The 27580-nt window shown below is 38.0% G+C and overlaps 1 protein-coding gene across 4 annotated transcripts in view; it reads right to left on the minus strand.

Annotated features, from left to right (window-relative positions):
* Window positions 1-4528: 4528 nt before the first annotated feature.
* The window catches only part of TAF2 (TATA-box binding protein associated factor 2), a 62802-nt gene continuing 39750 nt past the window's right edge, over window positions 4529-27580 (minus strand). For all 4 annotated transcript variants that reach the window (XM_087962130.1, XM_087962129.1, XM_087962128.1 and 1 more), the window contains exons 21-26: window positions 26974-27043; window positions 25572-25681; window positions 21924-22153; window positions 20458-20610; window positions 19102-19207; window positions 4529-5898 (exon numbers count right to left, since the gene is read on the minus strand). In XM_087962130.1, coding sequence (XP_087818256.1) covers window positions 5633-5898; window positions 19102-19207; window positions 20458-20610; window positions 21924-22153; window positions 25572-25681; window positions 26974-27043 — 935 coding nt within the window. In that variant the 3' untranslated portion in view covers window positions 4529-5632. The remainder of the gene's footprint in view (window positions 5899-19101; window positions 19208-20457; window positions 20611-21923; window positions 22154-25571; window positions 25682-26973; window positions 27044-27580) is intronic.

The raw sequence follows: 27580 nt of genomic DNA on the forward strand, positions 1-27580 counted from the left end.
CTATCATTTGTTAGGAAGCTAGGTTTCATCTGGGTGTCTGGTTGGGGTGTGTTTGAGCTGGAGGTATCGGGGGGATCTGTTTGTGCCCAGGTGTTTGCCTGGGCACAAATATATAAGCTTTGTTCGGGTATTTTCCCACGTCATAGTAGTGGTGCTTTTAAAGTTGTAGCAACGTTTCAGCAGAATCTCATCTGCCATCATCAGGCTTTTGTATTGTGTTCCAGTGAACACAATACAAAAGCCTGATGATGGCAGATGAGATTCTGCTGAAATGTTGCTACAACTTTAAAAGCACCACTACTATGACGTGGGAAAATACTCCGAACAAAGCTGAAATATATATATATATATATATATATATATATATATATATATATATATATATATATATGTATATGTATATGTATATGTATATGTATGTATGTATGTATGTATATGTATATGTATATGTATATGCATATGTATATGTATATGTATATGTATATGTATATGTATATGATGTATATGTATATGTATATGTATATGTATATGTATATGTATACCACTCACGCATCATCACAAAATCTCCAGAACTGCAAATTTGAAATTTGGCACATATGTTCCTCTTGGCTTCTAGGTGCTCACTAAGAAAGGATTTTTTGAAATGACCATCACAGCATTAGTATTTTGTTTATTATTATTAACACGCTCTGATGCTAAGGAATTCTACTTTTCCTCCCCACCTGAAAAGAAATCTGTTCCAAATGCAAAACACAAGCAGAGGAGAGGAGTTTCAGTTTCAGTTTTAGCTTCACAGCACCAAGCAGCTTTAGTACAGAACAGTTGAGCTAAGCCATGCCCAGGCTCCTTGCTGTCTCGTTCTTGCTCACACAACAAATACTGCTTCAGTTTCCAAACAGCCCTCAACTCTCTCACACACTGACAGGACGCTACCGATGGTAGGCAGAGGCAGAATTTTTTCCCCTTATTTTCCTCCACAAAAACTAAACCTGACCACATAGTTTTGTAACGAAGCACGGGTATCGAGCTAGTATACATATATATTATACATATATTATACTATACTATATTATATTATTACTATATATAAATTTTAGTAGTTGGTAAAGCTAAATCTTTATATATAGTCCATGTTTATTCTCACTTGGACTTGTAGATCTACAAAAAATAAATTGTTATACAAACACACACGTTTTGGCTCTAAGGTCTAATTAATGGTACCAAATGCAACTCACTAAATGAACCATGAGTAACTGGAAACTAATTTGATCAAGCAACATTATAAATATCGATCTGTTAGAATATAGTTTCAGATTTTCCCTCTTGTTTTAAATTATTGTCAAGATTGTTTTCAAGAGTTAAGATTTTATGTATTTGACTCATCGATCGTAATACATGTGATGAGCATGAAAACCCTTTGTTCTGCTATGCAGTGGTGGGATTCAGAAATGTTTACTACCGGTTCTGTGGGCGTTGCTTGGTGGGCGTGGCAGGGGAAGGTTACTGCAAAATTCCATTCCCTCTCCACCTGTGGTAGGATTCAAATGTTTTTACAACCAGTTCTGTGGGTGTGGCTTGGTGGGTGTGGCAGGGGAAGGATACAACAAAATCTTCATTCCCAACCCACTGCAGGGAAATGATACTGTAAAATCCCCATTCTCTCCCCACCCCATTAACCTGCTTTCCAGCTCTGTTCTCCTGTGCAGGGCAACAAAAGAAGAACTAGCTAATCTGCTGGGAGTCGGGAGGCAGAGGATAGATGGGAGTGGGGCCAGTCAGAGGTGGTATTTGCCGGTTCTCCGAACTACTCAAAATTTCCGCTACCGGTTCTCCAGAACTGGTTAGAACCTGCTGAATACCACCTCTGATTCAGTGGCCTGAGTACCCCCAAAGATATATTCCACTGTTAGATCTTTTTGGGAATTACCATTAGCTCCACTGAAGACCTGGCATATCCCTAAAGGTAAAAAAAAACCTGACTTCACGTGGTAATTAACTCATCTGACTGTCAAGAAGTGTAGTATAATGTGGAAACATTCATTGTGAGAAAATAGGAAAATCACCACAGGGTCATCAGACCAAGGTCCATTATTTCAGTGGTGAAGATATAACTCAGGCCACTGAATCAGAGGTGGTCTTCAACATAGCCTGGGTTTAAACCATTTTAAGATTTTGAAACTACTAAAATGGTGCATCATAGAACTTTATAAATGCAGCATGTATTATATTGGTCACGGCCTCCCCAGCTGTGATGAGATATATTTCTACTTAGCAGTAATAATGTCCAAATTGGCATCTTTCTATATAATTTTATGCAGATCTCTCTGTTTCTTACTCCTCCCTTCTCAGTGTTTTTTCCCCTCTTGTGTGGAAAGTCCTATTTCTAAGCAAACTGATAGATTTACCTTGTTCTGTACAAGTTCTTATCAAATCTTCAGAGGTCTTACATTCTCCTGATACTTGCAGATGGTGACTTGGGCTGGGGACGTTATGCAGTGACTTTTGTCATTTTCTTCTTACAAAATGATTTCTTACCAGCTCTGAAATATAGCTGGTTTTGAACTGGTAAAATAGTTGAGATACAGTACATCCTTGTCCATCTGGTATAGTCACAGAATTAGCACCAGTTTTTCATGCCTGTCAACTACTGGAACTATTTCTTTTTGGTTCCATAGCAGTTTCCAGCACATCCTTTATACACAATTGGTTAGAATTCAATTCTGCTATCTTCATAAATCATTGCATTAATTTATATAGATATACATCCAATTATATATACTTTTTGCTTTGTCTCCTTTAAGTGAATTAGTGACTTATGAACACATCTTTGTAATTCCGAAACTAGTTTACAGATTTCGGATTCCCTGGCTAAGTTTCCCACTGAAGTCTTAACTAGGACTGATCCTGCTTAGAGTTTTTGTGACCAGATTAAGGTGGCTAGATATTGCCACCTGCAGTGACAAGCAGATAAGTACATAATCCAAAGATCAGCTGGAGCAATACTATTCTTATTTCAAGTGTCACCTGATATTTATATTTTCTCTTTATGCAGCTTTATTTTAGCCTACTGCAATTGTTTAGTTTTAGTTAGATTTTTTAAAACAATTATCTTTTCAGTAAAGCACCATGGGATGATGGCTGAACAGCAATGTATATATTTTAATAATATCAAAGATTGTAATAACTTAAAATAACAACTGTCATGGAGAGTATAACATCGCCAGGCTTCTAATGAACTAGTACCTGGTCTGTATTTGTTTTATGAGCCTCTTTTGAGTTTTTTATAACTTAAATAAAGAACATATCCAAAGCTTGTGAGCTTTTAAGGATTTGAAGGTGTTGTTCCTTTGTGTGCAGCTGTAACCTCAATGAGGCCAGGGGAAGAAAATGAAGGGAGTCTCTACTCTCATCCCAATTACTCTTCCTCACTAACATGAGTGCTTTGAAATAGGCAAGGTTGGTTTTGCCTTAATGAATGACCAAAGTAGGTTCCAGTCGGGAACATTCTTTAAGAGTATCCAAAAATTTTAATTTACTTATACAACACAGTAAGGAGTTCTACTGAATTGAACTACTTTGGCCAGTAGTCAATTCCTAGGATAACCAACCAGATGGTCCGAGAGAGAGGCCGTTTCTGCTGCAGCTCCCATTCTTTGAACGTTGAGCCCTTGAGATGAAATCCATCCTCATTCCCTTAGCCTCCCAAAAGGGCCTCAAAATCTGGCTGGGCTGATTGGCCTGGGACCCTGATAGGGGCATTCTATGCTGGAGGTGGATAGCGGATTTCGGGGGGAGGGGGGAACCAACTTCTGACTGTGGTATTCTGGTTTCTAACTTATCTAATTTCTCTTAATTTGAATATTTAATGATTTAATGTTCTGTATTTTTGCTGAACTTAATAAATGAATAATAAATGACAGTTATTATGAGGATTCAGGGTGGTGTAAACATTTTAAATGGTAAAATAAATTCAATGAAACCCATGAAATACAGAAATGGATTTCAGTTATTGTAAGTAGCTGCAGCTTTCTTTGAATATAAAACAGGGAAACTATTTACACTTCTAGATTCAATGGATGTTATCTAATACTAAGATGCTCTTTTGAACACCTGTTGCACAGCACACTATTGTTTTCTAAGTAAATCAAATTTGTAACTGTCAGCAGTAGCAAAAACAGAACAGAACAACAGCAACAAAAACCAATTGCAGCAAAAAAAACTGAGGCCTGAAGGAAGAAAATGATGCATCAGACTAGTGCAGATTCCTGCTAAAAACCATAACTTCTATACTAATTGAAAGTATATAGCATATCTTTACAATTGTACACCAAAGATTTAATAGCGATAATAATGCACTTTTGGATTAATATAGCAACAACAGGACAGGAAAAAAAAACCCAACTTCCATGGTGACACCTATTTTTCTTTTCCTCATCTTCATTAAGTATACAAAAGCCAGAATTCAGAATATTCAATAGTGCATTGTACAAAAAGTTTATTAACAAATGGCCTTTTAAAAAAAAAAAAAAAAAAAAAATCTTTTTAGCTACTTTACTTAATCATCTTTTATAGACCAGCATTGTCTATTGAAACAAGGAAAGATTTACAGAAAATTATAAAAATGTTTAGCCTTAAGGCTGAATTCTCAAGAAAAAAACCCCACCGGACTAGTGTGAAGACAACCCAAATTTTAGAAAATTAGGAACAGAGCAAAAAAAGCACTAATATTATACAGAATTGAGTAAAAAAGTTTAAAAGCAGTCCTGTTTTACATAATTAAGAGCTTTTCAAGAGAATACCTGCTGGGTGTTTTTATTACAATGAATAAAACTCTTTAAATCACAGCTTCATGTTTTATTTGCTATACATTTAAAAGCATCGTTCGAGTACTTCCCATCCATTTGATTAGAAACTAGAATTTTTTGCGCTGTTGTCTCTCCCACAACTGTATTTTAAATGTTGATCCCTTAATCGGTATTCTAAGGTAGAGCTTCTCTTGCCAGTTTTGTAATTTTTGTTTAAACTCGGTTGCTCAGTTATGAGTCTGATTACAGAGCGCCGTACAGATAGCAATTTTTTCCTTGCCAAAGTAAACAATCCAATAGACTTGACTGTCAAAGGTTGCAATGTTCAAACAAGTTAAATCCATTTTTTTTTAAAAGGCTCAACATTAAAAACAGAAATCTTTTGAGCAAGCAACCATTCAAAGAATTTAAAAGTGGTGGGACAGTTGAAACAGTTAAGGAATATAAAGAAAATAAAAATAAAAATAAAAACTTCTATAAAAGTTTCAGGAAGCTCAAATTATGTTCTACAACGTTGTATCAAGCATTAGGAGCTTTCTGAGAAGGTTGGGCATCCGGCTTCCCTTTAATTCTTACTTCACATCATGGCAGCCATTTGAGGTTCAACACGCACAGGTATTAATGAGAATATAAGGCAGGCAGCTGGAGGAACATTTTGAAATATTCCTAAACCTTCATTTCTTTCCCCCCGGTATGAGTGTGATCACTACGCCTCTGACCAACAGAAGAGCAACTTGGGATCTTGTCTAAGTTCTGAACTCCCGTGGCAATCTTGGTTTTGATCACGATGACCCACCAAGGCTCCCCCCATCCCAGGATCTCTTGCATCAGTCTGACAAGGAGGGCGAGTGAACGGACCGTCCACTGGCTGGGCTGTTGGAGAAAGTGAAAGGCTCCTTCTCTTTCTCCTTGTTGTCATGCTTGTGCTTGTGCTTGTGCTTATGCTTGTGCTTCTTCTTCTTCTTCTTGTGCTCGTGGTGGTGGTGGTGATGGTGCTCACCGTGCCTGGAAGAGCTGGACTCTTTAGCAAAACCAGCTAGAGAAGGCAGAGGCGTTGGCAACATGTTTGCCTCCAAGGAAGACTGTTCTTTACCTGAAGTTAAAAAAAAAAAGGAAGATAGGTTTATTTTAAAAAAAAAAAAACCACTGAAAAGATTGAAGTTCTGCCCTCACTGCTGCACAATCACTTTCACAGCATCTCTACTATGGATTTATTTATATCCACGGTTTTACTACTACAAACGTTTTGCTGCAAGGCGCTCGTAATTTTTGTAATGACATTTAAAAATCAATTTATACAAATATCATCAAAGAGTTATTAAAACTATCTGTAAAACATGTATAATCAAGAGACAGATATGTCACGGGGAGTCTTATATTTAGTTGTTAGGCTTTTTAGGCAATAAAAGCAAAGTCTTCTTCTGGGAATGCCTTCTTGACTTCCTAATGTACCTTGTATACTTGGTGGTTTCTCCTGGTAGAGACTTCCTGGTGGTTTCCCCATCCAAGTAGAAGCCAGCTTAGCTTAGCAATGTTCTTCAGTAAGAGCCCAAATATAACACGATGGCTCAATTTCAACATAGCAGGAACAGAGATGGTATTCAGAGGCTCTGGAGAACCGGTAGTGGAAATTTTGAGTAGTTTGGAGAACCGGCAAATACCACCTCTGACTGGCCCCGCCCCCATCTATTCTCCACCTCCCGAGTCCCAGCTGATCGGCTGGGTCTTCTTTTGTTGCCCTGCACAGAAGGACGGAGCTGGAAATCAGGTTAGTGGGGTGGGGAGGGAATGGGGATTTTGCAGTAACCTTCCGCCTGGAGTTGGGTGGGAATGGAGATTTTACAATATCCTTCCCCTGCCACGCCCACCAAGCCATGCCCACAGCACCGGTAGTAAAAAAAATTGAATCCCACCACTGAATAGGAAGCCATAATTTGGAACTATGCATAACTGGGAATAAGCAAGCATTTTAGAATCTGGTAAAATATACCCACCAGGCCCACGCCACCAAACTAGAGGAAGAACTAGGGAAACCTTGTTAGCAGGTGCTTCACCATTACATCTGAATCAGAATCCCTGTCCTTTTTCTCCCTGAACAAGTCTGATTCAATAAGTCACAAACAAAACCTCATTTACCAGTCTGACTTCTTAAGAGAAACCATGAATGAAGGTCTCCTGGCTTAGTCACTGGGTTCCTCTCATAGGGAGTGTCAAGAGAAATAACAATATACTTGGTTTTTCCCTGAAAAATTACAATTCCAATAAATCCAGACTATACCATTTACTATGATCACACCAACTCACTCAAATCTGAAGCAAAAGCATTCAAACTGCAAGGATATCTACCATGCCACCAAGATTTGCTGGATACATTTAATTAGTAAGTAAGTAAGTAAGTAAGTAAGTAAGTAAGTAAGTAAGTAAGTAAGTAAGTAAATATGACTAGAATAACAAATCATTTCCACAATGGCTATTTATTATAACATGGAAGAAGGAGATGGTACAGAAATCTCAAAATTAATGTTTGTTCCTATTCGGAGTTTAAACCATGAACGGGGGAAGAGGCTGTGGAGAGAAAGACAGTTTCATATACACAGCTGCTATTCCTTATACTCCCTAAAGCTTCAGCCTACAGCAAGAGATAACCAAGTCATTTGGTAATCTCTGCAATGATTCAATTGTATGCCAAATCCTAAACTTTGGACTATTATTATCTTCTAGTAAAATAAATGTCAGTTGCAGCAGGGATTATGGGGATAAAATGTTCTTAAACTTCAATCTGGAAAGATTTAATAGCCAACTCCTGAATATGCTCATCTCTACCACTACACTTCTGTAATCTTGACTACAAGCCAAATTGTATTTAATACACTTAAGCAACTGTACAGGATCAGTTTCTTCTTTCTATTACACTGAAACTTTGGTGACAACTTCTGGAGGACTCCAGGAATGTCCTCCAAGGTTTTTGAAGATGGCATGTAATTTGGGGCCTTTCCATCATTGTATTTCTCTTTTGCCACCCCTCTCTAGATTTCAGAATTTGCTATTTTTTGTGATTAATATGGGAATATTTGCAGCAAGATGTTGCTCCACAGTGACCAGGGATGGTAAAGTTTCTGCTATGGGGTTAGCGTAGATTAGGTTAGCAATTCTCACTAGGCATCCCATGGATATCGTTCTTCATGTTGCCGTTTCTATAATGTGCAGAATTTCTTGCCTTGTTCTATTCCCAGTCAAGCCTCTGACCACAATTACAGCTTCTACATTACAGGCTTACGTTTTAATTACAAAGCTGTCCTCCCTGGTTATTTGGGCACGATAAACATCTAAGGCACGATAAACCATACCAGATTTTAGGCTCATTGCAAAACACAAGTATAGAACCAGATACAAAAGTACAAAATGAATTTTCAGGCTGTCAAAACAGGGATGTAATGGACTACACCAGAAAGGAAAAACCAAGTAGATATACAATGTCAAATGCTTAAAGATCAGTTAAATTTTTAGCTAAAATTCAAATTGTCAGAGAAATATTTGCAGTCCCTTTTTCTTTTGCCTCTTGTGCATTTTTTTTTTAAAAAAGGTTGATACTGTGAATACAGAGATTTATTCAAAGAAAGGCTGCCTATATCCCGCAACCAAACTTAAACAAACTTAAGGTCTACAAAACAAGAACATAATAACTCTCAAACATCTTCGAAATTTATTGGAACATAAATTTCAGAGACTTGCAGGGTTTTTTTACCTCAGGAAAAAAAAAAAGGCAAAGTTTCAAAATGAAAAACATGGAATTAAAATCCTCACGTGCCTAAATGTCTTGTGCTCACCAAGTTATGAGAAATCAGAAATGCTCAAATAATATCAATGCAGTTCACGAAGCTCAACACAAATATTAGAAAGGAAGATAAAAGACACTTGCTTTAAAACACATACTGTCTCTTATTAATTCCAGATCCTGAATTCACTTCCCCTCTCCCCCGCAGATATCTCTACTAAAACTAACTCTCCATGTAAAATTAGTGGTTAAACAGCTTTTAAATTTTAGTTAGGTTCTTTTTGTTTTAGCTGTAGTGGTTCTTTTTTATACTCTATATTCTTTTTAGGTCTGGGCATTTTGTAGATCATGAACTTCTTCCAGCTTTTCATTGTTTGTTTCGCTTGTTTACCTGTGTGCTTGAATTCAGTTTATTTTTGTGACCTTGCTATGAAATATAATAGAGCAAAAAAGTAGAAATACAATGACAGTACAGGTAATATTATCAAAGGTCAACCTCATTTAAATAAGGCATTCATTATTATTTTAGTTAATAGTGATAAATGCTAGCTTTGCAAATTTGCTGGTAAGTAAATTTAGAGTCTGGGTCAAATAAGAGTTAATCTTTAAGGCAAGTACCTTTTATCCTTCTTTTAATATTTGTGCTGAACTTAATTACTGGGATTCTGAAAGTATGGTCCCAGCAATATACAAATTCTGGTGACAGAGCGGTAAACACTGTTCAACCAACCCCACCCATGATAAACGGCTATGATCTTCTCGGCTACAGACAGTCCTCAATTTACAACCATTCACTGTTCAAAGTTACAACGGCATTGAAAAAAGTGATTTATGACCCCACACATATAAACATCACAGCATCCCAGTCACGTGATCAAAATTAGGCTCTTGGCATCTAGCATGTATTTACGACGGCTGCAGTGTCCCTCGGTCATGTGATCGTCATTTCAACCTTCCCAGCCAACTTCCAACAAGCAAGGATAATAGGGGAAACAGTTTTGCTCAATGACATGATTCATTTAACAACTGGAATAGTTTGCTTAACAACCATGACAAAAAAATAATAATCATAAAACCAGACCCAACTCACTTAGCAATGGAAATTCTGGTCCCAATTGTGGTACCTATACTTTTCATCACTCTCTCTTCATTTCCCACTCTCAAATATAGTTTGCTAATGCCTCAAATTTTAGCACCTAATTTTACAATATGGATAGCCAGATCCGTAATTCTCTCTGGCTGAGGCGTGCTCCATGGACTCTTCCTATTGTTGGGAGAAAATGCATTGGCTGTGCTCATGCTGCAGCCTCTCAGGCAATGTGCTTCTCCTTGAATAACCAAAATGTCTACCTCAGTCTGGAAGAACCACAAAGGGTGAGGTACCCACATTTCCTTTTGAAGTGATTACTAATACCCTTTGGAACAGAACACACATTACGCTAGCTATTCACTTGGCACCTTCTGTGGTTTTCAATGTTCAGAAGCCAACATCATTATTAGTTTCACTGCAAAACAGATGTTTAGAATCAAGAAAGATGATCTTTACTGAGAAGCTCCAAAGCGTTGCCTGTGTGCCTGAATGTGGAAGTCACTACAAACTTCAACAAAAGGAAAGGAAAACAAGAGAAGTGACAATGTATTACACCGTGTAATAACTTATGATTACTCTGCTTTGACACCCATCAGCCAATATCTTTCCACCCCAGCCAACATCTATTGGTGTTAATTGTAAAAAAAAAAAGATTTCATGGATTAAATATTCTTAAATCAGCCCTTACAGTTGACTTAACATGGTTCACAATTCCAGCTACATTTTATATGTATACAATTTTAAAGCACAACATTTTCCTGATCTCTTTATGATCTTGTATAATTGGGAAGAGAAGCAGTTTGGTATAGTGGTGAAGGCACCAGGCTAGAAACTAGAGAAACTGGGTGACCTTGGACCAGTCACTCTTAGCCCTAAGGAGGCGGCAATGACAAACCACTTTTGAGAACCTTCCTAAGAAAACTACATGGGCTTGTCCAGGTAGTCTCCAAGAATCAGACACAATTGAATGGAAGGAAAGTAAAGTTGACAAAGACGAATGTCTCTTGATGGCAACCACTTTAACGTTAGAACAGCTCTTTTTAATTTTTTTCTCATAATGATTAGTATTTCTCTTCTACTCCTTTTATTTAAAAATACATTAATAATGGGTTGAAAAATAAAAATAGAAGAGGCACTATGATGCAATGGACAGAATTTTGGATACAGATCCAAAGCAATACAGATTCAGTCTGAATGGTGTAAGCTACAAAGCTTATCTCCGGATGTTTTATTTGCATGCTTATCTTATCTTACGGAGTAAAAATAAATTGGGGAGGATGCACTCACACACCCACACCCACAGGGGGGGGGGCAGGGTGTGTGGAGAGGGAGGGAGAAAGAAAGAAAGAAAGACAAACAGACTTAGGCCTATACTCTGATCTGGGGTTTGACTAAATATAAAGGCTATTATTTCTTAAACAAAAAATCCGTAATCATATGTTAAATAATATATTTTACAAAAATCCTTTGCAATAGCACACTCCATATTTTGTTATATAGCACAGTAGAAATAAATGTTCCAATATAACTGAAAAGCTCAACTTTAAATGAAGATGAGAAATCACTTTTGTTGTTTGGATGTTTCTGGTCTCTGCAAGAGGGTGAATGACCCTATTGTTTTGAAAATTGAATAACAAATAAAGTCTGTTTTTCGTAGTATAAGTCAAGTTTGGAATGACATCAGAGGGTGAAAAAGAGGTTGCACTGATGCTTTCAAAGCTTCTGTACTTAAGGCAAAAATATAATTAACATTTAACAGTGAATAATACATGTTTATTTTTGAAGAATCATAGATTTAGGTTGTGCAAAAAATTACTATTGTATACAGATCATTTTTTCCATTTTTTCCCCATTTTGTATAGTCTTTTTTTAAATTTTCAACAAACAAAAGCTAAAAGTTATACTAATACATATTAATATTTTTGATGAGTATTTCCTCCAATTTAAAATCCTTTCTATGAAGAAATTATAGAACGATTTGGAAATAAATTAATACTGACAAAACTAAAATTGTTCAGAGAACCACAAACAAAAAATTCCAAACATTTTAACACGAAGTAGAATTATTAAATGCCCAAATAACCACTGTAAGAGTTTATTTGAAATAACATTAGATTAAGGCCTATAAACCTCATTTTAAAAAAGAATAAACTTTTTGATTCAACTTATTAACATTCTAATTTATATTAATTGGCATATGAATAATACAAGTCTGAAGAAATAACCTTTTTTAGATCGTGCAATAAGGCATCTTAGAAGATGTATTTCTCCACATTAAGAGTGAAAATGCTACTGACATACTCCATATCCGTGTGCTTATCCAATCAATTAACTTTCAATAAATTAAATATTTAAAAACCAACTTGTTGAACTGATCAAGAGAACTTTAGGCTGCAAATAGATATCCCAACGAAAGCCAAATATTCCCTAAGAAATGTCTGCCTTGATGCTTGTCCCAAAGCTGCTGTTCCAAAAGGCAACGATTTTGGGTTTTTTTTTTTCTTTGAAAATGTTTCACTTCTTATCCAAGAAGCTTCTTCAGTTCTTCTTCAGCTTCTTGGATGAGAAGCGAAATGTTTTCAAAGGAAAGAACCAAGGAAGTCAAGTTGTCTTTTGGAAAAAGCATCTTTGGGATAACCATGACCTGGCTGATTGAGAATCTCCACGCCCTGATGCTTGTTTCTCATATAAGTAGGCTTTGCTTAGTGGACATTCCTTCAGTGACCATTTGAAATTATGCCAGTGCTTGGCAAACTGCACTTATGCCCATTGTTAAGTGTCTCGTGATGTGATCACCACGTGCAATCTTCCCTGCCAGTTTCTCCAGAAAGTCAATGGGGAAGCCGGCAGGAAAGGTTCTAGGCCGCTGCTACCTGTCCAGAGTATTCTCTCTGGTTCCTGGGGGCTGCCTGAAAAAGAACTGTTGTGAAAATCAAGCAGAAAATCCAATGAGATGTTCTAGGCTTTCAAATGCCAAGTTTCCAAATATACCTTTATTTCCACCCCCTCAGGATAGTATACCAATTTCTAGCTCCTTTTCTATGTCTGAAAACAGGACATAGTTGGAAGCTTCTCAAATTTCTCAAATACCCTGTTGTGATTGAACGGGAACTAAGGGTAATTAACTGGTATAATTAAGGGCTACCCAGGAACGTAAGATTTTCATGTACTTATCCCCAAATCTCTCATATATACTTTGCAGGATCTGTTCAGAACAGATGTGACACTCTAATAGATTATGTGCCTGCTGTAGGTTTCTGTCATAAGAGCCAAGTAGCTGAAAGATACAGAGAGGCAGCCATTTGCATCCCAGTTCATTTGACACCAAACAATTCAGAATGTGCAGCTGTTTCCTAGATTGATCCCTGAGGTAACATTTGCTTATTTTCCAGCCCAAATCTCCAGGAATTCTTATTTATTACTTTATCCCCCCATTGGGCAGTATAAGAATAGCACAAAACAAGTATTATGAAATGCTAATAAAGTGCTATAAATACCTATTGTATTCATAAGCCAACCTGTTCCCCAGATAATAGTAGTCATAAATAATTAACTGATGTTCTTCAGAATCTTTCTCTTTAGCAAATGTATTCTTTGGTCAGAATTCTTCAGGAAACAGCAATCAAAAACTCAATTTTCAGTTCCTATACATTCTCTGTCCTTGTTCAGTTTCCTGTCCCATTTTTTGGTTTGCAATAATCTATTTTCTGTCAAGATGATAAGAAAATTGTCCCAACTCTGCAAATTAACTGCTTCAATGATCTAGGTCTACATTTCTCAAACCATTAAATTCATCCTCCCCATCACCAGTAAAGCACAAAATGTCTGAAAGAGGAAATAATCACAATGATTGACTGAGCCCTATCAAATCTGTCACACCTACTGATTTTGCTCATCAAAAGATCACATGACCCTGGTATGCTGCAACCATCATAAAAATGAACCAGTTGGCAGTGTCTGAATTTTTATCATGTGACCATGGGGATGCTTTAATGGTCATAAGTGTGAAAAACAGCCATAAACCCACTTCTTTCATTACTTTGTAGACATCAAGATGGTTGCTAATGTAAATGGCTTTCAAAAAGGATTAGATGAATTCTTGGAAGATAGTTCTATAAATACACACACACACACACACACAGTATATATACATCTATTGATGACTGAAAACTGCTTTATTGAGTTTTGTATAAAAAAAATTAAAAATAAACATGATTTATGGTTTTGATGATTGGACAGGATAGATTATAGATTATAGAAAGAAGAGGATCATTGTTAAAACATAGAAAAGTTAAAATGTATGTACTTAAGCAAAATGTTTAGACTAAGATCGGCATATATGGGACTGATTGGGATGGATTGTAGGGGTGATATCGAAATATAATTTATCATATTTTATTTATCTATATCTTAAACTATTGTATTTTATTCCAATTTCATTTAAATCATATTTTATTTCAATTTCCTTTTAAATTGTATTTTATCCAATTCAATTTTAAATTGTTTTTATTAGATTTTAGTAATAATTTGTCTGGAACTCTGCACTTTGATATGGCCCAAAAGCTAATCAATAAAGTAAAGTAAGGTTAAAATGTAATTGCACTTGTATCTATGATTAAATCAAAAGTCACTTCTTTATAATCTTGTTTTATTTTTTTCCTTCTATTTTTCTTCTACTTTTTTTTCTTTGTAAACTTTTGGCTTTTTCTTTTTTTCTTCCTTTCCTTTTTAAAGTTTGCATTAGTTCTTACTGTTGTTAAAGCTTACAATAAAGATAGACAGGAAAAATGAAATAAAAAGCTGGTTTACAGCCTTGGGCTGATCCCGCAAGGTTATTCTCTGATAATAGTAGAAAATGACAGAGATAATTTCAAAAGAACTGCCACAGGCATATATTAATTAAACCTGTCTGTTGGATTATACATAACACTTCAGTGACTGTTTTCCACATTACAAGTTCTTAGGCAATTTTCAAGTCCAAAGTCTCATCAAGGCACCTTAACATCATAAATGACCAATTTTAGGAACATATATCTCCATTTGCAAGTATGAACTGGTACAAGAACTGCCCTGAATTTATGATGCTTTATGATGCTTACTCTAACATAATTCCAAAAAAAACACACAAAAAAAACCCCACAAGCAGAGTTTATCTTATCTGTTATGTTTTCAAACTCTCCCTACTTAATTCCAATACAAATTCCAGAACTTTAGCCCAAATGTTTCTTTGAACTTTCACTTTCTGGAAATCTGCCATAAATTTGCCATTTAGCTAGATGTAGACTTCATGGACTTTGAGGATATCTGCCATGCAAATATAAAATTAAGTTCTAAATCTCAGACTGCACAAAGCCTGAAAATTAAATGGCCATCATGTTATAAAGACCTGACATGGCTACAACCTATGGGTGACAAAAAAAAAAAAAAAAAAGACTTATCCATGTAGAGAATTGTGCCTTAGATTTTCCAGAAGAAATCTGGTAAGTATCCCCAACAAAATAAAACATCAATTGTTTTAAAGAATCAAGTGAAGACAGTACAAGACTATGTTAGAAAACTGGCTTCAGAACAGGAAAAACTCTAGTCATAGTTGGAAACATGTCAAATTTTAAAAAGTCGTAAGTATTCTAGAGGCCACTTTTGGGTCTTCAAGTTTTAACTCAATCCATTTGCAGATTATTCAGATGAGCTGCTGTCCTCTTGTTATTTAAAAAAGAAGCTGAAATAATAGCTTCAGTCATCTTTGCAACCAAACAGTGCTGTGTCTGTACTAAAGCTACCCGATTTTGTTCTCAGCAAGGGGCTCAAAAATTATCCTTTGGTTATATGAAAAATGGGAACGGTGCTTTGGAAGAATATGTCCAAACAGTCTTTTGATTTTAACAAATGCCATATGGAGGCCATACAACCATTCAAATACAGAAAGTCATGATATAGCAAGCCAAAATATTGGCCCACCCAGTTTGGTACTGCTTTCTCTAATCTGGAATAGGTTCATTAGAGATTTTAAACAATGGTCATTGTTTCCAGTCCAGCTGACTTGCATTCTCTCTTCTGAGTTCATAGGATGTACCCTACCACTTATGTTATGGCCTGAGAAATGGTCACTGTCCGAAACACAGCATCAGTTTGGTTTAGTGGTTAAGGCACCAGACTAGAAACCAGAAGACTGTGAGTTCTAGTCCTGCCTTAGATGTGAAAGTCAGCTGAATGACTTTGGGCCAATCACAAGAAGTTCTAGTATGTCTTAGTTATGAAAGTTGGCTGAATGATTTGGAACCAATCACCAGGAGACTGTGAGTTCTAGTCTGGCTTTAGGGATGAAAGCTGGTTGGGTGACTTCGGCCCAATCACTCTGCCTCATCTCAACCCATCTCATAGGGTTGTTGTTGTTGTGGGAAAAATAGGAGAAGGGGGAGCATAAGGTATGTTTCCCACTTTTGAGTTATTATAAAAATAATAATAAAAGAGGGTTCATAAACAAAGACAACTAGGGGACTGGAGGCTAAAACATATGAAGAACAGTTGCTGGAATTGGGGAATGTCTAGTTTAATGAAAAGAAGAAGCAGGGTGACATGATAGCAGCGTTCCAGTATCTCAAGGGTTGCCCCGAAAAAGACAGAGTCAAGCTATTCTCCAAAGCACCTGAGGCAGGATGAGAAGCAATGGATGGAAACTAATCACAGAGAGGAGCAACCTAGATCTAAGGAGAAATTTCCTGACAATTAGAACAATTAACCAGTGGAACAACTTGCCTCCAGAAGTTGTGAATGCCCCAACACTGGAACTTTTTAAGAAGAGATTGAACAACCATTTGTCTAAAGAGGGCTTCCTGCCTTAGCAGGGGGGTGGACTAAAAGTCCTCCAAGGTTCCTTCCAGCTTATTCTATTCTATTCTATTCTATTCTATTCTATTCTATTCTATTCTATTCTATTCTATTCTATTCTATTCTATTCCATTCCATTCCATTCCATTCCGATAAAAACAAATCATTTCTTATTTTCAGTTTGTATTTACAGCTTACAATTAAAAATATTACATAAAAGTTTGTTAACACATATTGAAACCCTCTTCTGGCATTGTGACTTATAAAATGGTCTGCCCATCAAAATGATTGGATCTGACATATTTCCAACTTACTCTTTGAAATATGCTCTCTGCTTTGGTCAACTCACATGAATTTTGACATCCGGAATTGACCACCTTTGTTAAATGATTGTTCCTCTCCCAAAAGGAAGAGTCTCCAGTTGAGTGAAAACAATGGGAAATTTGGGACAAGTTTTCCACATCCATCACAGTGGCCATTTGAAATGGGAAGCTTTTGAATTTTTTTTTTTTCAAAAGCACATGCTATTTGCCAGAACTGTGATTTCTAAGTGCTATGCGGGAATGGCCTGAAGATATGGCTCACTGAGAAAAACTATAGTCTATTTGAAGTACATTTTAAGAAGGGAGATGCTCAATCTAAATAACTTTTCCTTCATGGTAGAGTCTGCCCTGAAAACCCTTAATACCAGCTATTGAATTTATTTAGCTTACATCTGATTTGCCTAAGGATGCACACAAAGCTGTTTAAGCAGTTCATGATTTAGTTGGACGCTGGTCTTACATTCTTCCTGACTACTAAAGCTTTACTAATATGGTACTCAACAAATCCTTTTCAGAAGATCTATTACGGACAGTTGAAGGAGCTGATTGCTCTGCTTTTCCTTATAACAATAGGATCCGCTGCCTTGGGGATCTAATGATCAGTATTCTACTTGTACCACAGGAGCAAGGTCATACTGGTCAGATACACTTAAAAGAAGCCAATTTTGGCTTATAGATTCTTAAAAGTTACTTACATTTTCCACCAATAGCATGTATGTGTATGTTAGAAATGCTTTTCAGTTTGTAAACTGCCAAAAGTCTAATGAGTAGGAAGTATACAAATATTTGTTTATTTCTCACAAATATAGGTGTGTCCCAGGATAATGTTGTAGGATCCAATCTGGCCCATCTTCAGGGAACTTCTCACTAGAAGAGTGTGTGCTGTTCTCTGTGTGGTATTTATAGTACCTGTTGTAAGTAGCTTTTTAGATGTTGATTGGGGTATGTTGATGGCTGGCTTTTAAGTCAATAGCTGGCGTTTGCTTGTGCTGTCCAGCACCCACCTTCTAAGTAGCTGATAGGCTGATGGTATTGACCAACAAGGGGCCTATTTCCCAGGCTTCGATCATTTCCCTGGCTGTTTTATGCCCGCTCGCCCAACAAACTTAGTAGCTGCAAAACTGAATGTATCCTTGTTCACTGCAGTGTGAGGCTACCGATGAGTTCAGATCTCGTCTGACCACTCGCTTGTGCTCTTGTATTGTTTACTTTTATTTATCAAATTTATGCACTGCCCACCTCATTACCTAAGTGACTCTTAATTGTAAGCAAACAAATAAATTGTCCCAAAGGTGCTTTTTCAAAAGGCAACTGGACTTCTGGTTTTTTCCCTGAAGACATTTTGCTTCTCATCCAAGAAGCTTCTTCAGTTCTGACTGAATGGTGGAGAACGGAAGGACTTATATTCCTTGCAGTCATCTGGTCATTAGCACTCTTTCTGAGAGTCGTTGAGACCACTTGGAGGTTTATTTCTGTCCTCAGGGTCACCTGAAAGTGCAACCTTCTTGGAACTGCTGAAAGGACTGTGTTGTAAACAGGAGTTAGGTGGTGTCGTATCCCTCCCGCTCTGTTGGAAGAGGGCTGTTCAATCTCAATAAAAATGGCCTCTTTGACCCCTCTTTCAAAGAGGTCCTCTCTGTCCAGAATATGGACTTTGCGCTCTTCAAAATAGTGACCTTTATCTTTCAAATGCAGATGGACTGCTGAATCTCGTCCTAATGGGTTTGTTCTCCTATGTTGTCCCATGCGTTTGGTGAAGTGATTATTTGTTTTTCTCCAATGTACAAAAGTCCAACTAACTTCTGAAAAAGCACTGTTGGGACAACCATGACCTGGATGACTGAGAATCTCCACAGAGATGTAAAGAAACTGTATTTCTGCTGCACTGTAGATGCCAGAGGAGTACATTATAAATGTCCTTTTATCCTAACTAGGACTAGTTTCATCATCATCTGAGCACAGGAAACACTTCCATCTTAATTCTTTCTTTATGCATATGAAATGGACATTTAAAAGCATGGACTGAAGTCATGATCAGGAGATGAAAGACTGAAATGAATGACCATGTGAATATATTATATATGAACATGAACAAACTGTTAACTTTTAAGCACAGATTTTGCATGTTTTTGTGAGTGAATGATAACCACTTTTTTACACTTTGGTAAACAAGAGATTACTGCCTTTTGAAATTAAAAATTTTAAATCAGATTTTGGTAGTTAAATATTAGAATAGTGTTTTTTTTAAAAAATATTGTCTTTTATCCACCCAAGACTAACCTGGTGTTGATGGTCTTTCCAGCATATTCAAATGATGGTAGATAAAAGCTTGACTGTCATGAACCGTGTCCATATCAATCTCTTCTTCTTCTTGGGAATTTGAAAACTGCAATATTAGAAAACAAACACAACCAAAACATATATAAGGAGTGCTAATCACCAGCTAATATGTGGCTTTTTTTCTTTTCCACATCTATGGAAAATAATTATAATAATCAAGCTGGTTTAAAAAACAAAGATCTAATTTCATTTACTGTCAATTGCTCCTAGAATGAGAACTATTTGTTTATGCACCTTGAGATATGGTTATTAATACAAATGTAAAAATGCAGCAGACAATGGGTTACTCAGTCTGATCCTTTTGGTATTAGAAATTTCTTAGCACTATGGGACAGATGAAGATACCATGTTTCCCTGAAAATAAGACTCGGTCTTACAATTTTTTTGCCACCAAAAGAGGCACCAGTTCTTATTTACTGGGGGTGTCTTCTCCTGACTCACCTTGTGGTGGCGGCGGCACTGACAGCACCACCCAGCAGGGACCCGCTACCTGCCCACTTCTTCTGCAACTGCTTGTCACCACTTGCGCGCATCGCTCCTGGTCTCCATTTTGCTGTCAGATTCCTTCAGGAAAGGCCTTCAGCCAATCAATCCAGAGCTCAGTTATCGGCTGCAGAGGCCTTTCCGGAAGGGCCTCTGATGGCTAAACGAAAGCTGGGGGCGACGCACACGTCAACCCGGACCTTGTTTCTTGCCTGAAGAGGCCTTTCCAGAAGGCCTCTGATGGTGAAACAAGGCCGGGGGCGTGCTGTGAGCATCAATCCGGAGCCAGTTTCTCGGCTGCAGAGGCCTTTCCTGAAGACCTCTGACAGAAAAACAGAGGCCGGGGGCAATGCATGGAAGCGGTGGCAAGTGGCCGCAGAAGTGGGTCGGCAAGGCAAGGCAGGTGTTGGGGTGTGCAAGGCCTGGTAAGTAGGGCAGCTCCACTCCACCCAAGCTTAATTTTTACCCATGTTCCTTGCCCCCACCCTGTGCACCCTAGAATGGGTGGGGTGTTAATCATGACTTATTTTGGGGATAGGGCTTATATTGGTCGCACATGTAAAAATCAAGGTAGGGCGTACTTTCGGGATAGGTTGTATTTTCAGGAAAACACGGTACTAGATATAGTAGTGTCAAAAGCTACTTGGAGTATCTTATGTAGTCCATAACTCAAAGAATTATGTGATAAGATACAAGCCATCTTTCAAAAGGGGCTGGATTTTTTTTCACAGGCAAATATAGAACGATATAAGGGATATCTGATGTTTAAGACTGGAGCATGCACGGTTCTCCCACTATCTCCCATTGTCCTACCCTTATTTTGAGCTTGACTTTGCTGTCTTCGGTCTTCTCAAGTATCTGTCCAGGTTCCAGTGGAGACCCAAGAGGTGTATCAGCTTTCCTCTTCAACCCCTGCTGATGTGGAAGGGGAAGGATTGATGTTTCCTTAATAAGGTGATCATCTTCCTTGAGAAGCAATTAAAAAAATTAATTTGGAAATATTAATAATAGTGGTATAACAAGAATATAAACAACAATTCTAAATTATTGGGAACTGAATGTAATACATTTGGGGTCCTTGACAATATCAGCTGTAGGAGTAATTCTTCAGAACAAAAATGCAATTATTCCTACTGGACACAATGGAATGAGCTGTCATCCTCCCAAACCAGCCAAATCATAAATATGTTACTAAACAATAACAGGCATTCCTTATTTTTTAGCGGGATATTAGACCCCTAGACGTACAAGATTCCTAGGAGAATAGTGGGGGAGAGAGGTTATTATTAATCATGTTATGACCAATGTCAAAACAAACCTACCTTTATAAGTTGAGCTGTACAAGTAAGATTCTTAATACAGCCTTTTACGTGTTTTGCTAATAAAAAAAAGGACATCAGCCTAGATCAGTGGTGGCTAACCTTTTTGGGCTTCTGTGCCAAAATTTGTGCATGCGCTGGCACTCGCGTGCTCACATGCCAGCACCCAGAAGAGAATGTGCCCCCCCACGCCCCCTGCACATGCTTGCACAATCGCCCCACGCTGCCCCTTTACCCACACTGCACCTCACAGCTGATTTTTGGCCTCCCAGAGGCTTGAAAAAAAACTTCTGCAGGCTTTTTAGGCCGAATAATCAGCCCGTTCATCACTTCCGGTTGTGACGAAATGGGCCTATTATTTGGCCTAAAAAGCCTGCAGAGGTTTTTTTCAAGCCTCTGGGAGGCCGAAAAGGCCTCAAACTGGCTGAAAATCAGCTGTTAAGCATGTGCATGCGCAGTGAGGTAAGTTTGCCTGCAGCTCACGTGCTGGCACAAATAGCTCTGCGTGCTACCTGTGGCACGCGTGCCATAGGTTCGCCATCACAGGCCTAGAGGAAAAAGCCAAGCCACATTTGTTTATGCTTGTCACCACTTGTCATGTGGCAATTTATCACCCAGACTGATACCTTAACATCTGTGCCATCGTTTATGGAGGCTTCCCTCCCGCTAAGGGTCAAGTCTTCTATCGATAGGATACAGGCACAGTGTTCACTTTTTGTAGCAACTTTGATGAGGAATAATTAAATTACAGCCTGATTAAATAAATGGCCTAGAGGAGGGTGGAGACTAGCTTTGGTCAAGGGAAGCACGCTGCAATGAGATCAGGAGAATAGTGGGGGAGAGAGGTTATTATTAATCATGTTATGACCAATGTCAAAACAAAGCTACCTTTATAAGTTGAGCTGTACAAGTAAGATTCTTAATACACGGTTAAAAACGGAGGCCCCTGAATTCACTTACTGTGCTTTGGAAGCCAACTATTTGACCCAGAGAGTTTGGATTGTTAGGAGGTTCCGGGCCATTTGCTCCGGGCTCAGGGATTATCGTTGGGTTCAGCACAGCTTTCTTTTCTTTGAGGTTAAGGACCAAGCCAAGCTCTGGCAGGGGCAAACAGGAAGGCCTGCTAAGACCAAACAGGGTGAAGTACAGGTCGACAGCACCACAGCGCAGTCTCCAGTCATGGCATGTACCTTGGGGAGCAGAGAGAGAGAGAGAGCAAAGAGTCATCTTTACAGACACGATGCCTTCTGCTGTACCATCCACAGCAAGGGGAAAGAGCTCTCAAAAAGGTATCAACTTCACCTCTACAGGTAGTCCTAGAGGTTATGACATTGGGACTGGGATTGCCGATGTGAAGCACAATTTTGAATGATTGCACTGCTTAGCAATGACGATCCAACAACTGGTAACTCCAGGTTGAGGGCAGAGAAATTCCCAGGTAAAGGGAGAAGCAGAGAAATTCCCAGGTAAAGGAAATAGGGCGGCTGCAGAGAGGTGGGAGACGCCCAATGCTGACCGCGCACAAGTTGGGAGAGGGGGATGCTGCGGTGTGGCACAAGCTCAGGAAGGCCAGGGAAGGAGGACACAAGGTGCTTACAAGAGGAGAAAGGCTGGCAAGAGAGGGCATGGGTACAGGCAAGGGCAGACGGGCCTAGGAAGGAGGGCACTGGTGGATGCCTCCAAGCACAGTGAGGGCCAGGAAATAGGATGGGGTGTGTGTGGGTGGGTGTGTACGCGCGCGCGCATAGGGAGGCCCAGGAGGGCATTTGTGGGTGCACACACATTAGCAAAGGATAGAAGAAGAGTGAGGTGCATTTGAATTAACAGAAGGGAGGGAGGAGAGTGCTGTACAAGTACATGAAGACACAGGAAGGACATTGCTGGTGGGTGCATGCATGCAGCAAAAGAGGGAAGGAGAGTATGGTGTGTGCAAAAAAAGAAAGATCTGTGTGTGTGTGTGTGTGGCGGGGGGGAAGAGTTACCTGAGCAAATTGCAACTTCCCTTTTTGGCTTCCCCACTGTGTAAGCCTGCAAGGTTGCAAATGGTGATCAAACTCATGGCGTCACATTGCTCTCACATAATGTTTTCCCCTTAACGGAGCTGGGGTGGGCGTGGCCTGTGCGTGATACATGCGGGCCGCCAGTTTGACACTCCTGGATCACGATTGTGGGACACTGCAACCGGCATAAGTAAAAACTAGTTGACAAGCGCCAGAATTTTGTTCATGGGAAAGCCGGGGAACTGAAACGGCTGGAACTTCCAAGAACCAGACAGAAGTCCTTTCTTTCAGCACCAGTTGCAACTTCAAACCGTTGCTGAACAAATGGCTGTAACTCAAGGACTGATACCATTTTGTAAACAACAGGCATTCTGACCGAACATTAGCAAGAAATAACTAGCAATGTTGTTTTTACTTCTTACGCTTAGCTGACAAAATATTCATTGTATTTTTTATTAAATACTTCCAACAAATGGACATTAAATATATTAACTATGGGCTACCAACTGCAGTTAGAACTGGCAAATCTGCCACTAAGGGATGCGGTCATAAAGTGAAATGCCACGTGACTGCACCTGACTTATATCAGCTCCAGTTGCCAGTTGTTAAATGAATCGCTTTGAGTCTTCAAGCACATCATGTTACAGTGACTTGCAATTTCCCACTGGCTTCCCCACTATCTTTGCTTGTTGAAAGCCAGCTGACAATCATGTGATCGCTGGAAGCTGCAACTATCATAAATGCACGCCGGTTGCGAAGACCCCAAATCATATTCACAAGACTGCAACAACTGTGGCTTTGAGGACCAATCAGAAATCTCCCATTTTCCACAATGTTGTAACTTCAAACAGTTGCTGAACAAGTGTTCAGTAAGTGAGGACTGCATGTACAGTAGTCACATCTTACACTGAAACAAGTTGAGATTTTAAAAGGTCAATTCCTCTATATGCTCTGGGTGTGTGCACGTGCACAGGCGGATCTATGGGTGTGGGTGTGTAATATTATACCACTAGATGTAAACCTATAGACATAGGTTTATTAGTCATTAGCTTTAATGACTATACATTTAGTAGCGTGCAAGGTCAAGAAAAGATATAATACGGGAAGCAACAATATTTTGAAATATACAAATAAATTTGCAAAAGGAAAAAAGTCACACAAGATTAAAGTCATATCATAAATGTTTTGAAATATGTTATACACAATTGGTCAGGTGAAAATCAATTTTTACATCCTTGGAAAACAGGTTCTGTTATACAAACAGACACACACACACACACCAGTAATAGAACTCTGGCACAGCATTTTTCTTCTCTAAAATATCGTGTATTTAAAAAGAGCATCTTACTAGGAAAAGACACATCAATATTCCACTCATGCTTTGCTTGCAAAAACTCTTTAATTTTTAAAAAAATATCCAGACCATATTTTTATACGAATGATTAATCTGAGATTAAAAAAACCCAAGGAGTTGTTATGGGAATAAGAAGTGCCAGTGTACACCACTTCCTGGGAGGGATGAGTGGGAAAAGACTGCCTCCATAATCAGAAGTATGTTTCGCCTCTCTAGGAAGCAGGATGTCAGACCTCTGAAACCAGAAGTGCCATATAAACACAAAGGCACACTTCAATTTATCTAAGTCTCACACATTTCTTAATCCCATCTAAGGCAGCAGCCATTACTACAACTTGTGGTAACAAATTAATATGCGGGTAGATTCCCCTCGGTGCCAGACCCAATCCTAATCCAAGTAATTTGAAACAAAGAACATGTGTGTTAATATGTAAGATGCAAAGCTCAGAGACAGGTTGTGTGAAGGGCTGAAAAGGGGAGAACAGCCTCCTCTCAGTTCTGCTGATGGAAATGGTTCTATCAGGAGAAAGTCTTAACTGCATAAAAACTAACTTCATCCTCAATGAACAGTGGAACAAATTTGCTGAATATTATTTTTTACATATTGTCCCTCATTATATAAGAAGGACTCAGCATCTGAAGATTTTGATCACCTCTGGCTCTGTCAATTATGTTAATGCTTCTTAGAGAAACCAGTGGATTTTATTGATGTGACATTTCTTTTCCAAGTTCAGCTGAATTTCGAAGAAGCCTACCACCCTAAGGATCAAACTGAGCCATTAGTTCACTATTACAAAAGCAAACCCAGTACACGATGGGGGTCATTTCCATTTATAGTATACCTGGAATAATGTTTATTGCAGAACTGACTAAAAGACAAAGTCTATGTTGGAGGAAGTTGTGCAGGAATTAAGTCCAAATAAGTTCCATTTGTGTGCTTTAGACTATAATGGCATAAGGTAAATTCTGAACATATATAAAAATGTATGTTCAGCCTTAGTCTGTATATCAAGAGAATGTCTGGGAAACATCCAGTATATACAGTGAATAAAGACAGTAAGTACATACTGCTGTGAGTATCATGCTAGAAAAGAATATGAATTTAATAAAAGAAGACCTTCTAAAATCAGTAGGACTTAAAGAGATAAGCAAATGTAAGTGTAGGGACAGCTGTCTAGTATACATAATGTACTAAAATAAATAATTTATGTTCTATAGTATAAAAATTGTAAGTAATTAAGGAAAAGATTTAACCTGAATTCATAAGTTTCCAGAGTTGATCGACCAAAGCTTCATTGCATAAAGGAGATTCCATGTTCTTGGTAAATGGTGGATTCTTTGTCAACATGTTTAATATTTTATGTCTAAAAGAAGACAAAAATCAACTTTTAATCCATACAAATTCTAACTTGCAGGTTTTTGTTTATTTCTTGCACTTTCTCAAATTTTAGAGCAAGTCCTTACCTTTAATATTATAGAGTCAAACTCACTCATTTGCGTTCACAAAGTTTTAGGAAATCACATTCTGTAAATATGCCTAATCTTTTAAAAAAATTAGAAAAACCAATAGGAAACTAAAGAAACTAAATTGTTCAAAGGTTGTCATTATTCAGGTCATTAGGCATACAGACTTGAACTATTATCTCTCTAGCTTAAAATCATCAAGCAAAACATTCAAGAAGTGTATCATTTATTATCTTTGTCGGCAAATACAAACCAGAAACCAAGTACAGTAATATTTTTTTAGTATCCACATAGAATGATTACTTATTCTGCTCAGAATACACTGTGAGTTGTATGACTTTAAAGGAAAAAAATTATAGGAAAAAATAATAAAGATGAATTTCCATCCTCAAACAACAGAAAGATCTGTCATGCTATATTTTTCAAACTAGTTGAATATGGGCCATTGTTATGAAAAACAGAAAAACTTATTATTTTCTCATCAGTTTTAGGATTTCACTTTAAACAATTCTTACTTCATCTTGAAATGGAAAAGGGCTGCTGTCTTGTTAATTATCTATAATTTGAAACTGAAACTGATAATCTAAACTTATTGACTCAAGCAGTAACAATCTGAATACTACGGCTATAAACTATATTCATATAACACGTGTGAATATAACTTCATTTAAAACATAGAGCAAGGGTCTTCAAACTTGGCAAGTTTAAGACTTGTGGACTTCAACTCCCAGAATTCCTGAACTAACATGACTGGAGGAGGAATTCTGGGAGTTGAAGTCCACACATCTTAAAACTGTCAAGTTTGAAGACCCCTGAAGAGTCTTGTTTTATACAAACTGATCAATATAATTTAGTCTGGCATGTTGTATGAACTTAGTTATGACCTCAGGATAATGCCCACGTCTTGAGAAACTAAGATGCCTTACAAATCTTTACTCCTGAAAATGGGACTATAGCAAACAGAACCCTATATTTTTTTTTTCTCCAAGGAAAGGAAACAAAGCAGCACATTATATTTTCTAAAAAGAAAAAAGAAAAAGGGCAAAATCTTTTGAGATATATAAACCAAAATATTCTTTTTTAACCAGATGGCTAAAAATGAGCTATTGGAAAAAGCAATTTTACATTTAGGATATTTACATGTAAAATAAATAAAAAATCCTGCAATGTTGCTCCCCAAGAAAAGGCTAACCTGACATAGGGCACTGGATCATTCTGGACCATGTTTAGCAGCCACTGCAATTCCTCATAACTTCGATCAACTATAAGAATAAAAATATGTCCTGTTAAACAAGATGGTCAATCTCACTCATCAAAAGAAATTAGAAAGCGTTCTTGGAGAAGAGGAAAGAAGAAGCTTACTTTAAAAAAAATTTTTTTTTGAGAACAGGCATTATGCTGATGACATCCAGCAAATGACAGAGAAGCTTCGTTTTTCCAACTTACTATAGTCATGTTTACAAGTTTGAGAACCTTTTGAATGTACAATATTTCTGGGCAAATGTGGTCTAAAATGCAGTTATGAAACAAATGTGATGTGCCAGACTCATTTGTATAATTGGCTTCTCTTTATCTAGTTTTGGGACTTATGTGGAGAACAGATCATGTTCTAGACCAGTGGTCCCCAACCTTTTTGGGCAACAGGGACCGGTTCATGGAGAAAGTTTTTTTCCATGGAACGGGGGGGATGTGATTTTGTGTGCTGGCTGCATACTGTAGATGGGGCTTTGCTTGTTGGTGTGGCCCAGTTGCTGGTATGCCGTGGACGAGTTCCAGTCCACAGACTGGGAATTGGGGAT

The sequence above is a fragment of the Notechis scutatus genome, chromosome 3 (assembly GCF_049901735.1).
Source record: "Notechis scutatus isolate UNSWTSFEM ecotype Mainland chromosome 3, rNotScu1.2, whole genome shotgun sequence".
Lineage (NCBI taxonomy): Eukaryota > Metazoa > Chordata > Lepidosauria > Squamata > Elapidae > Notechis > Notechis scutatus.